At 31.3% G+C, this 26,072-nt stretch overlaps 2 protein-coding genes across 2 annotated transcripts; one reads left to right on the top strand and one right to left on the bottom strand.

The window, feature by feature from the left end:
• Nucleotides 1-1,935: 1,935 nt before the first annotated feature.
• LOC125872495 (protein Brevis radix-like 2) lies at nucleotides 1,936-9,021 on the bottom strand. The gene is made up of 5 exons (XM_049553233.1): nucleotides 8,287-9,021; nucleotides 7,796-8,178; nucleotides 3,405-3,540; nucleotides 2,864-3,258; nucleotides 1,936-2,235 (listed from the first exon to the last, which is right to left on the bottom strand). Exons 1-5 carry the CDS (start codon nucleotides 8,404-8,406, stop codon nucleotides 2,157-2,159), a joined length of 1,113 nt encoding a protein of 370 aa, XP_049409190.1. The 5' UTR covers nucleotides 8,407-9,021; the 3' UTR covers nucleotides 1,936-2,156.
• Nucleotides 9,022-20,827: 11,806 nt separating this feature from the next.
• On the top strand, nucleotides 20,828-24,888 carry LOC125872487 (phospholipid:diacylglycerol acyltransferase 1-like). Its single transcript, XM_049553222.1, has 6 exons — nucleotides 20,828-21,246; nucleotides 21,638-21,860; nucleotides 21,943-22,226; nucleotides 22,668-22,995; nucleotides 23,443-23,699; nucleotides 23,834-24,888. Exons 1-6 carry the CDS (start codon nucleotides 20,828-20,830, stop codon nucleotides 24,312-24,314), a joined length of 1,992 nt encoding a protein of 663 aa, XP_049409179.1. The 3' UTR covers nucleotides 24,315-24,888.
• The last annotated feature ends 1,184 nt before the right edge of the window (nucleotides 24,889-26,072 follow it).

Genomic DNA, 26,072 nt, shown 5'->3' with positions numbered 1-26,072 from the left:
AAGTTTGGTCTTTGTCCATTTTTTTCTAATACAAATAGCTTATTATATTAACGGAATCCATGCCTTGAGAAATTAAATTGTTTTAGCAACTTTTTCTGTTATTTCTCTCTCTCCGCTACTTTTTCTTCAAATTAACCTTGTGTGAAGAACCTTAACCTCAACGATTTAAAATAAAATTCACGAGGAAAGAAAATATAAGTCATAATTTTATTCAATAGAGAATAAAATGAAGCATATTATTGCTACTAATGATTTGAATATGTTAAACTTTATTATAAAAAGAAAAAAATTATTATGCGTCAAATCCAAAGGTTGTACTCCAACGACTTCATTGAACGATTTTTTTTTTAATTTTCCATAAATTGAAATTTATAAAATGGTAGATTTGCATTTTTTTAAAATTTATTTTAAATAGATCAATTTTATTATTCTATTCATTTTTTATTTTACGTAAAGTTTGAGTAAATTAAATAAAATTCGCACTGTTTAGCATATTCAAGTGCTTAATTTTATGGTAAAAGTATTCATTACCTCCCTGAACTTGAAGCTTTTTATTCGGTGTACACCTAAATTATATTCCGTTTTAATTACCTCCCGAACTTGTTTATTCCTCCATCACGTACACTTTTTTCGTCCATCTGCTCCTATTGTGACTACACGCGCGCGACAGCTGGCAAAAGTGGTGATGTGAATTTCCACCTGATTAAATAATAGCCACCTAGATAAATTAATATTGCAAAAAACAAATTTCTTAAATTTAAAATTCATTGTTTAAAAGTTATTTTTGAATAAGGGTTGATTTCGCGGAACTCCTTCTGGATTTGAGTTTTTCTAGACGTGAAGTTGGTCGATTAAATTTCAAATTTGTCTGAAATTCTTACCAAGTGTTAATCTTTGTTTCCTTTACTTTTCATTTACATTTTCCCCTATTTTTCGTTTAAAATATGCCAAATATTAAAGAAAAATGGAGATTTAACATTTTTTTTTTTACCGTTGTAGCTTTATGATGTGGCAAAAAATCACTTCCTCACGTGCCTAGTAGAGTGTGTTGTCAATTTCTATGCCAGGTGGACAATAAAGGTGTACGCGACGGAGGAATAAACAAGTTCAGGGGAGTAATTAAAATAAAATTTAGTTTAAGTGTACACTGAATAAAAAGCTTCAAGTTCAGGGGGGTAATGAGTACTTTAGCCTAATTTTATCCTCCATTGAATAAAATTATTAAATAAAATTAAGACTTATCTTCTTTCCTCATTTATTTTATTTTGAATCGTTGGCATTATTGTTCTTTTCATAAGAGTAGTTTGAAGCAAAAAGGACGAGGATAGAGAAACAACTTAAAAATGGGTTGAAGATTTAATTTCACGAAGATTTTGATTAATATAAATCTAAGCTATTTGTATTTTAAAAATGGACAAAGACCAAACCTGATAAGTTTTTGAATACTTAAAGGACTAAAATCGATAAGTTTATAATTAAGGGACTAAAGCTGGAAATGTATAGTTAAGAGACTAAAACTGTTAAGTTTTTGAATAGTTAAAGGACTAAATCCGTTAAATGTATAGTTAAGGGACCATTTTAGACTTACTCCTATAGTTAAGGGACCATTTATATCATTTTCTCTTTGATTCTGCATTGGATCACTGATTAATTTTGAATTGCACACACAACAAGGCTCATTCTGTGTGTGGTGCTCCCATCATGATTTTCTCATTACTCAGAGATCAAATCTGATACCTCTTAATAAGAGCGGAGCAGCCTTGGTAGTATTCGCTCTATTTTATTCACGCAAGTGTTTTAATGAAATTATTTTACGCAAACCAACATCATATTAAGGTTGTAAACTAAAAAATGAACTGAACACTAATCTAAGAAGTTACATAAACATATTCGAAAATCATGGCAGAATAGCTACATATACATGAACATAAGCTACATTTCATATGATTTGTAGTATTTGTCTATATTTCTTCATTAACAGTCAGTACAACATCAAAAAGACCTCTAAGCCTTTCCACCCAGAAAAAAAAAAGCCTAAGCAACTAGTTTAAGAGAAAGAAAACAATGAGTGGCCCGGATTGATGCCAAGTAGAGGAGCATTAAGATACTAATTATGGATGAATATTGATTTAAAGAACTCCAAATTATGTCCTAAATCACAAGTACTGTTCTTGGATCCTGGCTCTGTTCTCTTCCCACCACAACCTGGCATGCATTTCTCCAAATCTTTCACGACTGCATAAAAAAAAATCATTCCGCATCAGAAAAGAGCTTATTGCTTAAATCTTTCAATCGTGAGACACAACTATATACAAGATTTTGTTGCTGAGCTTTGTTTCATTAAAGATTACTCAATTTGCTAATGGATCATAATTAAAAATAAGGAGAAGATTCGTTTTCACAATCATTGGAGCAGTAATCAACCTTAGGAATGACTCACAATTTAAAGCATGGAAAGCACAAGAAAACATCCCCATTTAAATATATAGATGGATGTCAACCTTAGATATACTAGTACTAGTATGAAAGTAAATGCCACAGTATTTCAACCATCAAACATTTTTTAGTAGACGGACAAATTGCCCTTGTGAATCAGGGAACAAGAATGACACACAAACTTCACTCTTGTATTAGATAAAATAAAATGACTCAGTTGATGGGATGGCACTAAAAATTCATAACCCTCTATCCTCAATGTCGTTCACTAGAGAAGAACTCATGCACATAGGAGTAGAGGGCGGCGCTGAAGAAATCAAGATAGAAGTTTTAGAAGCCAGCAAAAGGCAAGATGGACAGATTTAGTTCTTCTGATATTGTCGAGTTATAAAATAGGAGCTGATAAACGCATAAAAGAATTACTAACCTGAACCTGACTCTTCTAAGCTCTCGAGTACCACCAGGCAACACTCGAATCGTGATATAGACTCCAGGCTCATCTTCTTCAACCCATTCAGTCTCAACATCACTGGCATTGCTAACAGACAGCTCTCCTGAGCGATCAGCCTCCCTTGAAGAGCTAGTCCGTGCAGAAGCATCCATTGATGGTGTCTCACTTTTTGTCGCACTGATGTTGGAGAGCTTAGGGGTCGAAGTGAGACCACCTGCATCATAACAATGATGAGATTGTGATGGATCTCTTTCAAGAGAGCCTGATGGCAAGTGATCCACCCCTGTTGAACGATGAAAGTGGCTAGGGAGACGCTCTTTGGTTAGTGGAGGTGTTACCGGACTACTCTCAGCGTAATCAAGCTTCAAGTTCTGAAACAAAATAGTACATATAATGAATAAGAAACATACATGAATACATGTACTTGCAATACAAAAGAGCAAAAAAGCAACAGTGCTGCTCCAAGCAATTTAAGAGGATTGGTTGTAACATTTTGCTACTAACCCACAAGGCTCACCTCATCTTCAGACCTCGGAGGGATTGGCAATGGTACTGCTTGTCGATTGAACCTGCGGACATTGTATAATTCCATGACCTTGTCATAATTCTCGGCCCACCAATGTTGAGCTTGCCACTTGTTAAATAGCTCACGGCTGACAAAAATATCAGTAACATTTTAGAACTCTCAACCAGTTTACCAATTATGGCCTGTGGGGAAGGTGGAAGATGCATTCAATCATAAAGATCAGTCACCCATGCATATAAAATATGCTCATGAGAAAGCTGCAACTATTGCAGTTCAGATAAAAAAGGCAAAGTGTTACATCACTGCTATCCTCTTTTCAGTTAATAACAGTCGTCAGTAAAAGTAGTGACATAAGGGAGTTGACAGCTCAACAAAGACAACCAGTGAGGTCTGCAACTTCAATCAAGTTTCATTCTGAACCAAAGAAATCTCATGCTGAGCTGATCTTCCAATTGAAGATTCCAAAACTCAGGACTTGACTGGCAATTAGTGATTACAGCATTTCAGAGTAGTAAGGACTCTAATATTGAAGCAATAGCAGAGTTAGCAAAATAGTGCTGGGACAGGAGGAGCAAGATCACAATGCTTTTAATTCATCACAATCAATTTTGTTAAGACACAATTTTCAGTTGCAGCTCATGCAATAAGCAGAAGCTAATTAGTCAACTTTGTATAGTTACAGGTAGAAATAGAAGCATGCTATGAAGGAAGGTGGAAGCCCACACTAACATACTCAAGAATTGAACTGCAAACTAGAAAGAAAAAAAAAAGTTGTACTTTTTGCATTATAGTTTTAGGTAGTAACAAAATTGGTCGCCAAAATGAGATTAAAAACAAAAATGTTTCTGCTAATGTTACGACCTGATAAAGCCATGAATCCATATATTTCCAAACAGAAATGAATTAATTTTTTATACGTTACTCCGTTCGTTTCAATTTGTTTGGCCTACTTTGACTTGGCACAGAGTTTCATAAAACAAAGAAGATTTTTGAAACTTGTGGTCTTAAACTAAAGATATGTCAAATGTACTAAAATGTTCTTTAATATTTTGGTCATAAACATGTCATGTGAAAGCGATGAAACTAAAAAGGGAAAGAATTGTTCTTGAAATTGATTAAAAAGGGGAAGTAGGTAAAACAAATTGAAACGGAAGAAGTATTTACTTTTCTAAAGAAATTTAAAAGTTCACTTACTAATGAACTAAAATGACCAACAATAAGAAAACTCATGCTCATAATTAATTAGGCACGGGTCTTAGCTGAAATTCTCTAAGGGCTATGATAACTTAGCATATAATTAAGAGGATAAAAAACAAAAAAAAGGTCACATGTTATCACAAGAACCACTAGTTCAATTTTAATTCACAGTAGCATTAAACAGTAAACACACGTGCATGATAGAAATGAGACAGCAGAAAAAATGTCCATGGGTGTTTTTCTACCTACGTCAGATAGAAGATTTCGTTAAAGATCATCAGTTAGTATTAGATTTGAAGCAATTGCTCAGCCAATGTAGAACAAACAACCAGTCCGTTCTACCCGGTTATTTGCACAAGTTTTCAATAATTTGATATGTAAGAGGGGATACCCAACTACCTGTCGATAGAACAAGAAACCTTCCTAAACTAGATGAAGATAATATTGGCAAGATTGGAACTATCCAATTATGTTACGCTTAAATAGGCCAATCATAACATCATATACCAAAATCGTCACTCCCTCTAACACTCCCTCTAACACTGCCAGTTAAGCCGAATCTCAAAGCTCGAGGACAAGTAAACATGAATGATTAGGCTTGATTTACCTATAAATGATGAAGCAAGATATATCCATAAAGACTGGAAAGAGATGTTAATTTCTAGTGAATATTATATTTGTCACAACTAGTGCTTTTTGGAGTTATTTTCATAATTAGAGGGTCTGACAAGGGAGAAACGGTAAATTCACATTTTTTTGCACTCAAAATGCCCTCTAAATTTTAAACCACTACCCGACTATCCAACACATTAGCCAAGAATAACCCTGTCAAATACCAAACGGTTGTCTTCCATTCTTTATCCACTCTATTTCTTCCAATCTTTGTCTTCCATTGTTGTTTCTCTTTCATTTTCAACATCCGGCTATTTAATCTCTCTTTCATTGATGAATTTCATGGACAAATATGTTTATGTTGTTTTTAAGAAGAAAAAACAAGTATGTGAATCGGTAAATTCACATTTTTTTGCACTCAGAATGCCCTCTAAATTTTAAACCACTACTCGACTATCCAACACATTAGCCAAGAATAACAAACAACCAAATCAACATCAACACCACCCTCTTCCTTGTTGGCATTCTTAACCTCCTCAATGTAGGTATGGAAACAATGCCTCAACTCCCACAGTTCTTCCACAAAATAATTAAGGTCCCTTACTTCGTCTTTCAACATCTCCCAAACAGTAGGGTACAATCTTTTTCGTACACCACGTGCATTTCCATTTGTGGAAGAAGACAGGTCATGTTTACTATTCTAAAGACTTTTTTGCTTGGTAAGATAATGGACAAGTGATATTAGAAGGAAAGAGGGTTGAGTGTATTTGAAGCCTAAGAAATCCAAAAGGCATGTTGGAAGATTCAATGTATTGATTAGTCACATTGGTTCTACAAAAAAGACTCAAAAAAGTCTATATTGAGTAGTCTTTTTGTTGATAGGTTGTCAGTTATTAAGTTACTCTACACAATATTCATTTCCCCAAAAAATCTACCAAAATATGTAGAAGAAAGAAATGCAAAAGATTTTCTTTCTTTTCATGTCAAAAATTTACTTATTACGCTAATCACCCGAAGTCTATATTGTTTCTCTTTCATTTTTCCTTGTTAAATTTGTTCATGTTAAAATATCATAAACCCTAAACTAACGTAACAAAATAAAGAACATTTAATTTACATTCCAAAAAATCACCTAAATGATTTACTTGACAAATTAATCTTTCAATAATTTTCCAAAACAAATCCAGCCAAAAATACTGTTAACATAGACATATTTTTGCTCATTAAGTTCTAATTTATTTCCATCCACTACTGAATTACGAGATGATCATCGAATAATTTTATTTTATTTATTCAAAGATTCCAATCTTTTATAGCTTCAACAACATCATCATACCTATCATATTTTTAATACAATTTTTCACCAACTCCAATGGTCATTTTTGCATATTCTTACCAAGTTAAAAGTATATACCTTATTTTTTCCCTTAAAAACAATATAGACATAGTTGCCCATGAGATGAAATTTATTGACAAAAGAGATTGAGAGACAGAAAATAGCAGAATGTTGAAAATGATGAACAATAAAAGAACACAACAATGGAAGACAAAAAGATTGGAAGAAATATAGTGGGCAAAATATTGAGGTGGATAAAGAATGGAAGACAATCGTTTGGATTTGACATGGTTATTTCTTGAGCAGGGTTATTTCTTAGGTTGTATTCCATGGGCAATGTTTAGGAAAATTGGGTAGTGGTTTAGGAGTTGGTTTAGTAGTTTAAAATTTGAAAGGATATTCTGGATGCAAATAAATGAGAATTTATTGATCTACCCTTGTTAGCCCCTCTAATTACAAAAATAACCCCAAAAGACATTCGTTGTGACAAGTTGTGATAAATATATTTTGACTAGAAATCAACATCTCTTTCCAGTCTTGATAAATATATATTGCTTTATTCATAAATAAATCAAGTCAAATCATTTGTGTATACTTGTTCTCGAACTTTGACATTCAGCTTTCATGTTAATTAACAGGGTCAGAGAGAGTGATGATTTTGGTATATGATGTTATTGATTGACGTATTTCAGCGTAACATAATTGGATAGTTTCAGTCTTGCCAATATCATATACATCTAGGCAGGTAACTAGGTGTCCCCTCTTACATAGCAAATTATTAAAGACTTGTACAAATAACCGGTTAGAGCGGACTGGTTGTTCGCTCCACATGATTATTCACCAGTTACTTGCTCTCAAATCTAATACTAACGGATGATCTTAATGAAATCTTCCATTTGACGTAAGCAGAAAAACACTCATGCTTGAATATTGTATATGCTTCTTTTGTACTTTGGAGAGATTCAATTTGTTAAGTCAGCAAGACAGTATTTTAAGCCTTGGTAAAAGACCCACTTTTGGTCCACTCCATAATTTCTGGCATAGTGCAGCACAGTGCAGATATATCCAACTACAAGTCTACTGTACAATTAAAAATCACATTCCAGAAAACGACTCATCAAAAGGTCATTCGGCGCCACACAGAAAAAAAAGCAGGAAAAATTGAAACAGTAATACTAATTACTCGCAAACAAACAAGAACTTTCAAAGAACAGATCAAAGCAGAGAAAAAGAATACCTGAATCGAATTCGTTTCAGATCGTTACCACCCTCAGGTAGAGAAACAAACGTGATTAGAACACCAGGTTCCACCTGAGCAACCCATTCTTTAGACTCTTCATCATCTTCTTCCATACCGACAACGGATTCGCTCCGGCCACTTACTGATACCGGCGTACTTTCACCACTGGACAGAACTTTCAATCTCTCTTTCATTTCCTTACCCCACACCCTTGGTGTCGAATTTGAACTCCCAGTCCTTTTATACGAGTAATGAAATCTTTCAGACACAGACCCAGTTTCAGAATCAGCATAGTTAGGGTTCTGGTTATGATTTGAACCCCCTGAACATGGCTTACAGTTCTTATACGCTCCTGAAGCTTTAACTGCCATATCCTTGATCTGAAAAAAAAAAAAACATCAAAATAACAGTTAAATAAACATGCTTTTGAACTTAACAACGTCAACAGCTTTTTTAAGTTCATTTTTTCATTGAGAAAAAAAAAACACCTGAGCAGTAAGGGCTTTAATGGCTTGCTTTGTGCTGGGTGTTTCAGCCGTTTCATCTTCCTCTGGTTCTCGCAGAGATCCAGTATTCAGCTGCTTCGAACATGCTATACAAGTCAACATTCTCAAATTTTCAACCTAGCAAAATACCCACTAAGAAGAAATACACAAAATTGAGATTAATGTCAAGAACTAAGCACTCATCACTTACAGACCAGCAAAACAGAGTAGAAACAGAGGACTAATATTACACACTACTTAACCCCAAAACTGGAAAAATTAAACAGAAGGGGTCAGTCTTTTTGAGCATTAAAGACAGATTTACATCTGAAAACCAAACAAGCAAACACAAATGCTAGTCTTCAGATCAATCTGAAACAAAAGCTCAATTCGAATACGGCGAAGAAGAAGAAAGAGAGAAATATGAAATTGGGTTTTGTGAAAAGGAGAAAAAAAAAAGAGTAGAATACTAGTAAGGAGGATGGAGTAACCGAGGCGTTAAAGGCGGAAAATAGGGAGTACAGATATAAAATGAGATCGCGAGAGAGAGCTGGATCTCACTATACTTTCATTACTCAAATGAAATGGAGTGAGTATACTATATTACTAGTATTAATACTCGTTTTCCATTCTTCCCAGTTATTACTCATCACTCTCTTTTTGTCTGTGGAACTTGAGCAGTTACAGGTAGAAAGTGAGAGAGAGAAAGGGCTGTTGAGATTTGTGGGGTTTTCGATGCTATAGAGGGGGGCCAAGTATCAAAGCGGAGGGTTGTGGCAACTTGTGTTTCTCTCTCTTCACCTTACAACTCAGTATATGTCACAACTATTTTAATAAGGCGGAGAGGGGTTAACGGGATAGTTTGGTAGAGCGTATAAAAATAGTACTTACTATTTTCGTTATTTTACTCTCTCTATTTTCTATGTGTTGTTCTTATTAAAAGTAAATGTTCTTTAATATTTGTGATTTCACAAAATCAATATACAAATGATATTATTATTTTTATTTTATCATTGAGATTTATTAGTCTTAAAAATATAAATTTGATCAACATAAAAAAATTAAATAATTAATTCATGCTCATTGGTCTATTTAATTAATCAAAATAAATTAATTCATATTCATTTATTAAAAATTTGAGTTCAAGATAACACTAAGTAAGGGTATAATGGTAAATTTATCTAGTTTTGTTAAGAGACATCAAATCTAAAATGGTGATAACTAAATAGGAACGGAGAGACAGTTATATATTGAAAAAAATAATTTAGAGAATAAGTAATTAATGTTAAGAGTATATCATGAAATTAATTTTTCTAAACATATTATAAATGATAAGTAAAACAAAATTTATTTTTAAAATAATGTACAAATAAAAAATGAACAGGAAGTATATAATAGGTGGAGAGGTGTTGGCGATGATTTTGGAGTACTCTTTCGTTTTAATTTGTTTCTTTTTTAAATAAATAAATAAGGCTTTTGAATTTTATTTTCTAAAATTAAACATATGTCAAATGTACTAAATTATTTTTAATCGCATGATGTTAAATATGTCACATAGAAAGTTGAAGTTAAAGCACATAGAAAGTTGAAGTTAAAGAGTTGCTAAAAATTAAAAGAGACATTCTTTTTTTAAAACAAATTAAAAAAGAAAGTAGATCAAACAAATTGAAATAGAGAAAAACTGAATATGGTATATTAATTAGTTACAATGAGATATTTCTTATCCATTGTTTGATTTGGTATATTGTACTAGTTATTTGTTCCTTAGGCACACTTATTCATGTATTAATAAGTCTTGCATCGCTAATACCATGATTTGTTGTGCATAAGTTATACGTGGGAATTAGGATGTAAATTCTACTAAATAAAGAATTAATGAGTCATAGGATGTATAAGAATAATATTGAATAACGTGTATTAGTAATGCTTACATTATTGATAAGGATATTAGTTATGTTATTATTTGTTGTGCTGAGATTGTTTCTCATGCACTATTTAATTTGGTATTAAAAATAACATATATTTCATAATTTTTAAAAAATCATATATAATACAAGAACACCTTCCACAAATACAATAGAAAATTGTAGAAATGATTTTGAGAGGCAGATATGTTTCTAATCATGCTAATACATATATTAAAATTCATTGCATTACTAATATCATAATTTTTATATATTAATTATACATATCTTAATATCTATCTAATATAAGCATTATTAATACATAATTTTTTTAAAAATCAAATAAAATATTAATAATATATAAAACTATTATACAACTTTTCTAATAATTGAAAATGTATAAAATTCTTAATTCGTCTCTGACTAGACCGTAGGATAAAAGTTGTGGCGATTTTGGCAATCCTAATGAAAAGTAGGCGTTACATGGGCGGGTCTTTTGGGCATTGATCCTTTGATCGTGCCGTGCGTGCGCCACTCTATGTTTGTCGCTCTCAGTCCCCAAAAGGCAAAAAAGGGGTATTTGGCTATTTGCTATGTCATCATCTCTCTTTTAAACAGTAACCTTTGCTTGCGGATTTGTGTGATGATGCTTTTGTTATCTCAATAATATTCACTACAATTCAGAAAATATCCTTTACCCTTTTTCGTTTTTCTATGTTGTGAACTAAATTTGTGAAAATGTGTGGTCCCTTCTCAACCTATCTTTTTTTAAAGTATTCTCTCTGTCTCAATTTATATGATACTTTTTAGTTTTTGAGATTTAAGTGAGTTTATCTTTGATCATAGATTTTTCATATATCTTAATTATTGTGAGTTTGTGACATATAATATTTTTTACGTAGTTTATAAATGTATAAATTACATTTTAAAAAATTTAAAGATTTCATGAATAAATTTCTGATCAAACTTAAATTATTTGACCCTCAAAAAATGAAAAGTAACACATAAGTTAAAATAGATGGAGTATTAGATAATACTAGGGATGTGCAAAAATCGATTTAACCAATAAACCGAACCGAAAAAAATACTATTGGTTTATTGATATTGGGTTATTGGGCTAACAGTTTTTAAACGGTTTTGAAAATTTTTTTATTGGGCTATTGGTTCGGTTTCCGGTTTTATAATTTTTGTTAATGGTTAAACCAATAACCCAATAAGACTATACTAAATTTACTAGTCTTATTGTTAACGGTTAAACGATTGTTACTTTCACATTTTTTGTTAATGGTTAAACGATTGTTACTTTCACACTTTTTCCTTTGAATGTGTCTAGTGTCTAAACTTGCAAGAAAAATGATTGTTACTTTTATGATTATTACTTTCATGCCAAATGCTGGAAAAATCATATGATTTATTTGAAAATTTTCTTATTGTGTATATAATATATATGAGTATTTTCTTATTGGTTAAACCGAAAACCGAACCGTTAAGTACCATAAACCGATTAACCAAAAACCGATAAGAAATATGTTATTGATTTGATTATCGGTTTGAAGTATTTACAAATCGAAAACCGATAAATCGAACTGACCGATGCGCACCCTAGATTATACTGTCCCAATTTCACCTCCGAAACGATTGCCACCACTTCATGTAATGTAAAAGGTCTAATTTACTCATTATGGCCATAGTTACTTTATGGCAATTTTATATTCTTTAAAAATAAATATTTTATTTTACTGGTTTATTTTTAACAAATTAAAAAAGTTTTATCATTTTTTTTTCATATTATCCGTAGTATTGAATAATTGCATGATACAGTAATAATAGTCAAATTTAGATTTTTAAAATGTCAATAGTAAGATTAGAATAGTAAAGTATGCCTCTAGTTAAAGTTTTAAGTAAAGACAATGTCTTCACTTTATGTCAAAATTAAAATTAGAAATGAAAGAAATAAAAATGATTTTGAGGCTTTAATTTAAACATGAAGCTTTTTATCCATCTGCTAAAAAGAAGCTTCACTACATGGCTTCTTTATATTCTTTTTATTTTTATGTGATGATTAGCAACAAAAGTTGGTAGTGATAGAATCTCTATTTAAATGCTACGAAAAAAAGCAAGAAAGGTACAAATACGGTTGGCAATTTAGAGTATGATGAAAATGACTGTTTTCTCTAGCTTGTTTATTTAGAAAGTATGTCCATCGCTTTACATACAAAATAATGATAATAATTATTAATACTAATTGTAGAAATGTAAGTATCTTATGTCTTGCATTCCTTTTTCATAGCTTATGAGGTCATAGGCAGATCTAGGTAAGGATTCAAAAGTTCGAACGAACCCAATAGTTTTTTCATAAACTTTATATTTGTAATAAAAAATTAATTAAATATTTATATATATTAATTTGTGAACCCTGATAAAATTGATTGACGATTATTAACGAAATTTAGAATTCCAAACTCTAAATTCTCGCTTTGCCTCTGTATATGGTAGGGCATATAAACAAACTGTCTATTGATTAATTATTAATCTGGTCACACTACTAAAAATAATGCAAGGGATAGAAAATCGGCGAACATGATCGATTGACAAAATCAAGGGAAAATCACCTATATTTCGTTTTTTTTTTTTAAATTATAAAAATTAATAGAAAATTAACCGATGTTCACTATTTTTTTATAAAAAAAAAAAGTAAACGACGTAATCTCTTGATTTTTTATTATTTGTTTATAATATCGAGGAACTTTGTTGATTTTTGAAGTGTGAAATTGTAGTTGAAGAGTATAAATTAAAATGATGAAAATATTTAATAAAAAAACGTAAGTGGATTGAGCGGTAGAATTGTCTAAAGTCATAAATAATATATGAGTTTGCTTCGAACAAGTTGACGAACATGATTGATTGTGTCCGTCGGTTCTTTGAATTTGAGACAAAATCCAACGTCCCCGAGTGCATGTATTTGGGCCACTATATTGATCCTGTCTACCGATTTTGATCGTTATTCTCCAAACAATTTTTAATAGTAAATATTATTATAATTTAAAGGGAAAATTGTATATAATTGCAAATTATTAATTTAAATTAAATGTTATAATCACAATTTGATTTAATTATAACTTGTAGCAAGCTGTTGTCATTCGCCTCTCTCCCTAGGTTTCTCGCTCACCACTCTTGTCAGTCTCTCCCTCGCCTCTCTCGCCTCTCTCGCTTTTATACAAACACAAAGGTATAAAATGTTTTTGTGTTTTGTATAAAGTGAGAGAAAATTGTATATATACATGTATTTTCGTTCCCCTCTCCCAGATCTCACTCGCTGCTCTCACTCGCCTCTCTCACTTTATACAAACACAAATGTATACATTGCGTTTGTGTTTGTATAAAACGAGAGAAAATTGTATATGCAAATACAAATACATATATTTTCATTCTATACACTTATAATTATACAAATACAAATCTTCCCCTGCCCAGTTTTCTTTTGTCCTTCTCTCTTTTCTCGCTTTATACAAACACATATTATACAATTGATTCTTTTATATATGTATACCGAAACAGATTATACAATTGCTTCTTTTTGTATATGTATAGTGAAATATACATGTTAATAGCCATAGCAAAAGTTTGTTATGGAGTGCAATTATGCAAATTATAGCTATAACATACAAATATAATTTTTATATTTGCTATATGATTTTTACATTTGCTATATGTGAAAGTTTTAGATTTCTCAATTTTGAGCTCCAAGAATAAAGTCATTTTTGACGCGAAACAAATTATCTTCCAATTGAAATTTTCTGATTTATACAGTTAAAAACATAAAATGAACAAGTGGAAATAAATAATACTCAAATTAATTAATTTGGACAACATAACGGACCCTTACCATATGAGAATTAAGAGGGGGCTAGGGGTACCTAGCTACAACCCTACAAAGTAAATGATGGGAAAAATAAAGTAAGTAGTCCATGATCAAGCCACGTGAAATGTGGCTATTTTATTTGAACAAAGATGTTTAATTATTATTTTTAATATATAGTTTCTTTATTATAACCTATATAAAGGACCCACCGCAATATATACATGATCTAATTACATTTCATATTTAATTCTATAACGTCTACATTCTCTCCTTCTAATTTTTGCTTCTTTTAGCTTGCAAAAATAGGATTTTCTTCTTTACGAAAATAATAGCTATTTTTTATGTTATTTTTTCTATTTTTGCAACTATAATTTTATATTTTACTAAATTTGGGTTTGTTATTTGAAAATGTTACTATATATAATTAAAGTATTAAATAATTTTTTCTGTAAAATTAGTATTACTACATTGATTTAATTAAGGAGTCATCTGACTTTTAATTCTTCACTTCAAGGAGTATAAAGTCACTATTCAACCCTACCTATTTAAAAGAAAAAGAATCGATCACTAGGTTCCGAGCAACTCTACCTTCTTTTCATTATTCAATGTTCATACATCCCTTTTCTCCTACTCTTTTAAAGCTTTCACTAAAGACTTTTTAGTTGTGGAAGCAGTAATTCGTCTGTTGGAAAGTTCCTACATAAGTTGTCAGATCCAAAAAAAAGCTTTTATGAGGATGCACTATTCAAGTCGAGTTTCGTTATTATCCATTCTAACTTCCCTATTTTCAAAGGAAGAAAGAAAGGTCGAAAGCACTCTTTAGAGAGCGCCTTAGTTTATGTTGAATAGGCATATTCAACTTTCAACTAATTGCCAAATAAAGCTATTTATGCTTAAATTTCTAGCCTTTTTTGTTGGGTTCGAACTATAATTGTGGTGTGATAAATAAAATTATTTTATTCATAATCAAATATTTCAACTTCAAGAAAGTATTTGTTTTTTTCTTTACTGAATCTTGTACGACATAAATTTAAATTAATCTAACCCTACTACAAGTATAAAAAGAGACAGAGTGAAATATAAAAAAACAAAGGTACAAAATATGCCCCAAGGTTTTATTCTATGTTATACTGCATACTTAGCTTGCAGCAGCAATTAGCCCCAAGGTGTATAATAAAGAATGCAAAAGGACATCTTAACTTATTCCTATAGGAAAAATAACAAATAAAATGAGTTTTTTTTCTATAATTAGCATTTGGTGGTAAATAATACCACTTGCTAAATTTTAAGCTTCTATCATACGTGCATAATCAGTGATCAGTATAATTTCATGAGTAAAATTTGAATTCTCAATTTTTATATAAAACATATCACATGTTAAAACTATATTGACTTAGATTGTGGTTTGGTTTAATTTTTCTAGCCAGAATTATATTGCTGTACTTAATTTGTGTGACCAAACAACTAAATTGGGTGAAATGAGTAAAGTTTTGAATAATATGGTAGAGGTCAATAAATGTCATCATATGTATTCATTAATTACTATTTTCTATCCGTTGTAACTTTTCATTTGATCAGCAATGTATTCGGTTTTCATAAAGTGGGACATGAAATAAATTATAATAATATGCTTTAAATAGTGTGGCAAATCAAATTAAATGGTTCGGGACTTTCTTGATCATCCTAGGTCTGCTACTTTGTTTTTGTGCCATATACACTTCCTCTCCCATTCAATTTTACTTGTCAATTTTAAATTTTGTATATCTCTAAAAAATAATAATTACCATAATGCTCATATTAGTGCTAAGGACAATATATGAAATTTTTTTAAAAATTTTTCTTAATAAGTAAGAAGTGAAAAGTAAAAATAAAAATTTATTTTAAAAATAAATAATAAAAAAATAAAAATGAACGGAGAAAGTATATGAATACACTGGGCTCATGAGCTCCGGAATTTGGGGGATGATCAGAGCTTGAAAAACAAGAAAAGAATAGGAAAGTCTTCAGCATATTGAGGGACCACCTCATCCACCACTCAACATTCATTAATTAGGGCCAAATTTGAAATATTTATACTGTTTAAGGGCTTGGAGGTTTCGAATTTGAGTTTTGGATATAAAAAATCATGTCGGAAATGTCATTTTTAAATGGATCATGTAGTGCATGATCTGAATTTAATCGAGACTCTAATGCAGACTCCAAACATCAGATAGAAAAGCAAAAAAGATTAATAATAATAAAAAGGCATACTTGGATCAATTTTATAATGATAGAGTAATATTTGACCTTTAACTATTAACGATGACAAATTTGGACAATTTCGCAAAGTTATTGAGTAAATTGGACTTGGTTGAATTCTTCTTCTTTGACATAAGAGAGAAGTAAAGTTGCAAGGAGAGTCATAAATTGCTTTAGATCATATGTGCAAATTTGTTATTTTGTTATCTTTTTCAATCTACTTATATAAATTTTTAATTTTATTATTGGACAATATGTAACTCTTCCTAACAAATCTAGTATTATTACTTGAAAAATAATGTAACAAACTTATTGTAGCTACGTTGTCGACTACACTGCGATTAGTTATGCACAATTTAGTTATTTCATTTCATATTATGCATAATGTAATACATAAATTTCCTCATGATTTATATATGTTGTAGTTATATAAATTTTTAAATTACAAATAAAATCTTATATTAATCTATACAAAAATATTTTACTTCTTAAACAAATATCAAACGTGATATTACTCATCCTAAATTTAATATTTGTATAGTGCCTTGATAAATGATTGCGTTGCATGGGTAGGGAAGAGGAAAATGGAATTTCCGTTGTATGACATGAGTATACTTTTGTCTCCTAAAGTTGAGTTCTGCCAAGAGTCGGCCCCTATGACTACTAAATCTAAAATGCTTTACTTTTGTCCACACCATGTTGAAAAGATTCTACTTTTTTTTTTTTGTCGATGTTTGATATTTATTTTAGAGCCTAATTATATCTGAATTTGCATCAGAAAATTCTATATTGAATAGGGGTAAAGGGCTTTCTAACAATGCGACTATGTACCTAGAAAAATTCAAACTCAAGACTTCTAATTAAAGATGAATAATTACTTATCAGTCATCATACATTTATAACTATTAGTTCTCCAGTAACAATTATATATATTATAAGAGACAGTTTCAACATGCCATTTAATTGGCAAGTGATGATATTTTTGTATTCCAACTTTTCAAAGTGAAAAGCATTGTATAGAAAAATTGTACTATCATCCTTATTATTTGGGCCTTCTTAACATCCTTTGAAAAAAGCCTATACTTTTCTACTAAATTACAGATTATGCCTTCTATCGTTGAGTATAGTGGGGTCCATTTAATGTTATCATTGACACGTATACAATAATTACTTTATTGAATTTCTATATATTCTCATTTTTATTCTCTACATATTCAATTGTTTAAATTTAATATAGTTACATAATTTAATAAAAATTTATTATTTATCTTTTATATTCAAAACAATTTATTTTTTAATATTATATATATCATTAAATAACTATATAAGATTATTAATAGTCATATTTATATTTTTAAAGTATAATTAATAAAATTAATTTTTTTAAAATAAACTCCTAATAAATAATTTATTAAGAAAAACGTCAAATTAATTTAAATCAAGTATATGTTTATAAACTCGACGTAAGTATTCAAATAATATTTCACCTTTGTGAGGTGTAAATACAATTCACTAATATTTAATTATTAGAGTTTATATTCTACACACAATTTATCAATGTAAAAAGATAAGAAATCATAGCATGTTTTTCTTTGCAAGTAAGTTTTTTTTTTTCTACTGAACTTTCAATACTTTTGCAAGATCAATAAGAATTTTTTTCTTTTTGATAAATATTGAATTGCTTTTTATTATTAAAATGACGTTATGGAAAGAAAGGGCAAAAAACCACATTCTTTCTTTTAAATTATGTGGTATAATTTAACCAAAGATTTACTTCCTTTATTTGATTTTTGTGAAGTAATTTAACTAAATATTGATATACTTTTTTTACTCTTTGAAATATCAGGGAATTTTACTTTGGAATAAAAAAACTCTATATTAACTTATTTGGGGTCCATAATTATAGGTTCTAATGTACAAAATTTTGATAAATTAAAATCTTTAAAGTTAAAACTATTTTTAAACATAATAATGTTTTAAAAAAAATTGAAAAAATAATGTCATACAAAAAAAAAATTATGATTTCTTCAATGAGGGATTTGACCCTTACTCCCGAGAGAGAATTAACTATAAGGTTGCAAAAACATCAATGCTTATTATAATCCTAAAATATTCTCTCCATTACTACTTATATGTCACTATTTTCCTTTTGCTTATGTAAATAAAATATACATACCTATCTTATAAAACTTGGCTCCAACAACTAATATATAATTTTGATATATATCTATGTGTCACACTTGCAATGTACTTAATACACAATCTTTATAGGACAAATTACAGAAATCACATACTTTTAAGGCAAAATTACAATCTCTCCCTTAAAAGTTTATAATTACAGAAATGCCTCAAACGGATACAATAATATAAGCGCTGATACATTAATCTGATGCGCGAGATACATTAATCGTTAAGTACGATACATTACATTTTATACATGATACACTAATTTGATGCGCGAGATACACTAATCTGATGCGTGAAAATAAGGGATTTTGGAGATTTGTAAAACTTATAGGGGATAATGGTAATAAGTAAACTAAAATGTGAGATTTTTGTTGCATGGGCCATCCACTTCTAGTATATATATATGGGAAAATTATATGAAACAACAAACTATTAATTCAAATTAAATGTTATAGTCATAGTTTATTTTAATTGTAATTCACAGCAAACATCCAATTTTTTTGCCATCTGATTCGTTATACAATTAGTTATTTTATACATTTCAGTATAAAATGCGTTTGTGTTTGTATAAAACGAGAGGAAAGTGTATATACAAATACAAATACGTATATTTTTATCCTATACACTTATAATTATACAAATATAGATCTTATTATACAAAACACAACAATTTGTATAAAACTTATGTTTCTAGCGAATTAGACAAATCAAAAGCTCCATAACAAACATAAAATTTGCTATGGAGCGCAATTATGCAAACTATAGATATAACATACAAATATAATTTTTATGTTTGGTATATGTGAAAGTTTCTCTATATATATACGCTACGAATGCAATTACCTGCGTTTTATTAAAATAGAGTATTTGTCGTCTAATAGTTTGGAAAAATAAGATTTTTTTAACTTCACACGTAGGAAGTTTTTGAACTTTAGCTTAGTGTGTTGAAACTTTACTTGTAAAAGTTTCGAATAGTGTTTGATAGATAGGGCGGTTTAAAATTGAATCAAAAAAAAGTTATTTGATTTATTGTTAATGGATTATTGATTAATCGATTTTGGTAACAGTTTTATTTTTTTAATTATTGGGTTTTCAGTTTTTTAACGGTTGTTTTTTTCTAACGGGTTAACCGATAACTCGATAGTAAATTAATAAATTATGATGCCATTCGGTATATACGGTCCTTACTTAGAGTTTAGTTTCATACTTTTATTTTTGGTTGTCTCAAATCTCGATTATTCTACAACGTGTCAGTGTTGCTTTTGAGCAAGATGAAATCTGTCAACTGGTCATGTGCATAGTTCATTTAGTTTTCACCTGGTTTCTAAGTGATATTCAACGATTTATTTATTTTTGATTAAATCCTAGTGATTAAATCGATGATCGAACCAATAACCGATAAACCAATATTGTAATAATTTAGCATTTCTCCCAAATTGTACAACCGAGATGTCCTTTAGACCAAGAGGTCTCAGGTTCGAGCCCCCTTGGGTACGGAGTCGCCTTTGTTAGGGAGCGCTTTACCCCCTAATGTGGGACTTTCCGACGCGAATCCGGATTTGGTCAGCCTTCAATGTGGGTACCGAACATCGGGTGGGAAATAAAAAAAAAAAGAAAAAAAGACGTCCTTTAGCCCAAGTACTAAGGCCCATGGCATGGTGGGCCGAAGCAATCGATCAAAAGATTTGGTCGTAAAACATTTTCAATGAAACTCTGGTTATTCGTACGGATGCCTCTATTTTGGCACCCCTTGTAAGTAACAAAAGCTAGCCAAAAATATTCCTAACCTTTAAAAAAAGGCATAAGTGCAGCGTATATACATGAATTAGTTCCTATAAACTTTTGTTGATAGAGGCATAAAATCAGTTCTAGGCTTATGTCATAAGTTCATAACCAACAAATTATATATGTCTCGCAACATATAACTTGGTCTGTATGAAACTTATATCAATAGAGACATAAGTTCAGTTTCAGAATAAACAAAGTTGTGGCACAACTTATTCCTAACAAAATTAGATACTACACAACTTATGTCGGACAAGATAAAAGCTGACTAAACTTATGTCTTACGAAATTAGGTCATAGTCAATGACTCATTGAGCTACAAATGCAAAAACTTGATGAAACACCATAATGTTTTGGTTTGGTTCAAATGAACCTTCTATATATAATCCAAACAATCAATCAATCAATTCAAATTAACAAAAAATTAATTAAGCACAAGTGTTATTTTTCCCTCCACTAATCTACAATCTTGATCCACCATTATAGGAAGGTATTACACATAACGTAACATACTTGTATCAATCTCAAACAAAATAATACTATTAATTTGTTTAACTGAATTTTGAGAATGGAGTTAATTAGAAGAAGAAATGCACCTCATCAAAATGAGATTCCTCCCCTCGAACTACTTGACGAGGAAGATGATAAGAAAAGTAAGAGGAAGATTGTAACGAAGCAGAAATGGTCATGTATCGATAGTTGTTGTTGGTTCGTAGGATATATTTGTACTGTATGGTGGATTTTATTGTTTTTGTACAATGCTATGCCAGCTTCGTTTCCACAGTACGTAACAGAGGCAATTAATGGGCCAGTAGCTGATCCTCCTGGCGTAAAGCTACGAAATGAAGGGCTAAAGGCTAAACATCCAGTAGTTTTTGTACCTGGGATTGTTACTTGTGGCCTTGAGCTATGGGAGGGACATCAGTGTGCTGAAGGATTGTTTCGGAAGCGGTTATGGGGTGGCACTTTTGGCGAAGTGTATAAAAGGTCAGAGACGAATCCAGAATTTGAAATTTATAGGTTCAATCTATAAAGTTGTTATAATCAATATGAGTTCAGACTTGATATTTGTCGGAATTTTAATGCATAAACTTATGCTCTGCATTAAAAGTATTGGGTTCAAATGAACCCGGTCTGTTTTCATGGATTGAATAAACTTCATTGGTATCAATAGCATGAGATGAGATCTAGGATATGGGTTTGTAGGGCTATCTCAAAATAAATAGACTTATGGTTAAATATTTGATAAATTTTTAAATATATATACATGATATGAGTTATGGTCTAAAATTTGCCACTGAATAGCTAGTATGCGTAACAATTGCAAAAACGGAAAAAAGTTTATTTTAATGTTTATCTGTTTGTGTGATGGTAACAGACCGTTTTGTTGGGCGGAACACATGTCATTGGACAATGAATCTGGGTTGGATCCTCCTGGAATTCGGGTTAGGCCAGTTGCTGGACTTGTTGCTGCAGATTACTTTGCGCCAGGATATTTTGTATGGGCAGTTTTGATTGCTAATTTGGCGCGAATAGGATATGAGGAGAAAACGATGTATATGGCTGCATATGACTGGAGACTTTCCATTCAGAATACTGAGGTATAAATTTCACTTTCCGTAAGCTTGAGCATTGTTGTTTCCTTAAAAAGTTGTAATGTCAATGGTGAAATCATTTCATCAGGTGCGTGACCAGACGCTAAGCCAGATAAAAAGCAATATAGAACTGATGGTTGCAACTAATGGAGGCAATAAGGCAGTAATTGTTCCACATTCTATGGGAGCTATTTACTTTTTGTATTTCATGAAGTGGGTAGAGGCACCAGCTCCAATGGGTGGTGGTGGTGGTCCTGATTGGTGTGCCAAACATATTAAAGCAGTGATGAATATTGGTGCGCCGTTTCTAGGTGTTCCAAAAGCATTAGCTGCACTTTTCTCAGCTGAAGCTCGAGATGTCGCCATTGCAAGGTAAAATTGGTTCATGTGGATGTTTTCTCCTTGACAGCCAAATAAAGAAAGAGTACATATGCTATAGAGCTAAATCAGATTCCTAAAATGCTCCTCTAGTCCCGAGCTTGGTAAATAAGGCCGTGAAAAATTCTAATCATATCTGTTTCTTGAGCTAGATTTGAGTATGTGTTGATGCTTTGACGTGTGAGTAGTAATTGCAGTTAAACATGTGGTCTACATCCTTATTTCCTTTTCCCTCAACTTTCCACTATGAATCGTTGATGTTCTAAGAGATACTATTTGATAGCCTTTTATATTTCAACACTAGATGTTATGTACAAAATGATTTTAAGTAGGCATTCATGGAAAATACAAGTCTTTGAGTGCTTCCGCGTGTAGGCTGTTCCTAATTCTTCATTGGTAGTCTTCTTGATCATTACTAATTTACTTAAATTTCAGGAGTAAAGCATCAGTTGTTATGGACAAAGATTTATTTCGTATTCAAACACTACCACATTTAATGAAGATGCTTCGGACTTGGGATTCAACCATGTCTATGTTACCAAAAGGAGGAGAGACGATTTGGGGTGGTCTCGACTGGTCTCCAGAAGAAGGCTATTCTCCTCGCAAAAGAAAACTAAGGGACAAGATTAGTCAGATGTCAAGCCATCAGGACAATCAAACTATAGAATCTAAAGGAAAACATGTTAATTATGGAAGGATGATATCATTTGGAAAGGATGCAGCACAGAAACCTTCATCAGATATTACTAGGATTGACTTCAGAGTAATGTTAACCAGAAACTAAATGCTCTCGTTCTATACATATTTCTATGCTTTCTTCTATTCGTTTCAAAATGTTAATTAAGGCTCACAAACATGGATTTTTGTGCTTGAGAAAGACATTTGTGAGGCATAGCTTGGGTAGACCTGTCATCTAACATTTTGATCCTTATAAAGCAAAGAAACACAAATAAAAAGTATAACTACAACAATTCAATCGAAACAAATATATGAAAGAACATTAACTCAGTAGTACAGTAGGATGAATAATATGTGATGTATCAATCTATGTCCTTCCATAGTTTGGATATCTGAGCTTATTATACCAAGTTTTAATATTTTTGACATGTCAATTTATGCCTTAATTTCTTGTACTTATAAGCTTAGCGAAATTATCTCTTTCCCACTCACTTCTTGTTGTCTGGAAGTAGCTGTGTTTGTTTACCTGCAGGGTGCAGTGAAGGGCACAAATAAAGCAAATAACACATGTGATGTGTGGACAGAGTATTATGACATGGGCGTTGCTGGTATAAAAGCTGTGGAAGAATACAAGGTTTATACAGCTGGAGATATCTTGGATTTACTTCACTTTGTTGCCCCAAAGATGATGGCTCGTGGAGGCGCTCATTTTTCATATGGGATAGCTGAAGATTTGGATGATCCAATGTATTCACACTACAAATACTGGTCAAATCCATTGGAAACAAAGTGAGTACTTTCATTTGAACTCTGTCTCCATACTATTTTAGTTGTTGTCTTTGTACAAAGGATGCCTCTTGTTATAGTCAACGAGTAGAAAATGACCTCGGGTTCATTTTATTTTTAACTTGTTAACCCTACAGGTTACCAAATGCTCCTGAAATGGAGCTTTATTCAATGTATGGAGTTGGCATTCCAACTGAAAGAGCATATGTTTATGGGCAGACACCAATAGCACAATGTCATATTCCATTCCAGATTGAAACTTCAGCTGATGAAGGGAATGAGTGTTGTTTGAAGAATGGTGTTCTCACTGTTGATGGCGATGAGACGGTGCCTATTTTAAGTGCAGGCTTCATGTGTGCAAAAGGATGGCGTGGAAAAACTAGATTTAATCCTTCAGGAATCAAAACTTATACAAGGGAGTATGATCATGCTCCTCCCGCGAACCTTCTTGAGGGCCGTGGTACACAGAGTGGAGCTCATGTTGATATTATGGGAAATTTCGCTTTGATTGAAGATATTATGAGAGTTGCAGCTGGTGCAACGGGTAAAGACTTGGGAGGTGATCAAGTTCACTCGGACATCTTCAAGTGGTCTGAGAAGATTGATTTACATCTTTAGGGGAACACTGGGTGCACTGCTTTCTCTTATATGATGAAGTACTTGACTCAACGGTTAGAATATCACTTTCATATTTACATCATGGTGATGGTGATCATCTTTACGTCTTTAACTTTCATCATGTCAAGATGTCTGCTTCATGTATAATCACGAAGTTATATGCTGATATGAGTTCATCTGGAAGCCACACAAACCCTTCCTGTCAAATGTGAGATACTAAATTATGGACAACAACATACCCTGTATAATTCCACTCGTGGGAGATACTAAATTATGGAATCATGTCAAAATCATGGATTTTGTGGATCTACCACTGACGTTTGGAGAGCCTATCAACACTTTGTTTTATCTGACTAAGTAGACGATTAAATAGATCCTAGATAGAATGCAGGATGCTTTGTGCATCTCGCGGTGTAATATGTCAAAGTTGGAGCTAGTTACCCAAATCAGGAACAATTAGGAATAGAATTGATATTGTACCAACATAGTTTTCTCAAAGATTTTGTATTTCAAATGTGTTGTTATACAGACTTGTGGAATAGCTACTCAATGAATGAACAACTTTTGCTCCGTATTTGTGATAACATGAATTTCTCGGATTCTCTAGTTCTGTTGAATTTACTTATAATGGAGTGTTTTCAAAAAAATTGATCTTCGATTATTTACACGTGAAAGCATTATCTTGTAGAAATGCATGATAAAACTGTGTACAATAAACTTTTGTTATTCGACCTTTTTCCGAACTTCACGTATAAAGAAATCTTAATACATCGAGCTATTTTTTTTTTAATAGAATTGACAAATAAAAAGGTGGAATGGAAAAAATGAAAAAAGAAATGGCCTATGAAAAAATGATTGGATAGAGAGGAGGTCTGACATATGGGTGTGGGAATACATCACTAAAAGGAATCTGTGAAGCTCATTGGATTCTTTGTCATATAGGTATATAATTACATAAAGTTTGACTTTGCAACTATAATATAAAGCAAACAACCTTCTATAACAAGTTAAATTTCATTTATAATATAAAACCTGAATTATTATATTGTTTACGAACACAAATTAAATTTTACTATATAAATAATACTAAATGGAACAGGAAAATCAATTTAGTCATGCGCTTAGATCTACATCAACACGAAAGTGTTCATTTAACACTACTATTTGTTGAATTTAGAAATAATAACAGTAATATTGAATAACTTTTGAGTATAAAAAGAAGGAATTGAGGGGGCATGGGAATTTTTATGTTTGGTTTATTTAATGAAATATTATAAAGGAAGGAATATTGTGTTAGGTAAATTAGGTACTATAAAATGTCAATTTTTATGCTCTATGTAAGTGACAGTTTTTGTCATTTTTAGTTGGATCACATAAAACATTTGTTTAAGTATACTTATTAGTTATTGCTACTCCTAATAATGTATTTTTACTTTATTTAAAATAACATATAAATTTCTGCATAGCTTACAAAAATGTTTGTCATCAATCATCATGCAAGAAGAAAAATAAAACCCAAATAATGTAACAATAGCAATTTTTTTTTTGTTTTTCATTTGATGTTAGCTACTCTCATTTGGAGTTGGATTAACTTCGAATTTATGCCAGAAAATTCACGTTAAAGGATAAAATGTTCGCTAATAAAATTAAGAATGAAGGAGTATTTTTTTAGTTCTGCATATTTACTAATACTTCCCTAACTCTAATCAACTACTAAACAATATCGAATTTATTTCTTTCTTTATATAAATATAAACA

Source organism: Solanum stenotomum, chromosome 8 (assembly GCF_019186545.1).
Source record: "Solanum stenotomum isolate F172 chromosome 8, ASM1918654v1, whole genome shotgun sequence".
Taxonomy (NCBI): domain Eukaryota; kingdom Viridiplantae; phylum Streptophyta; class Magnoliopsida; order Solanales; family Solanaceae; genus Solanum; species Solanum stenotomum.
The sequence above is the reverse complement of the archived record's forward strand: the minus strand, read 5'-3'. Positions and strand labels throughout refer to the sequence as shown.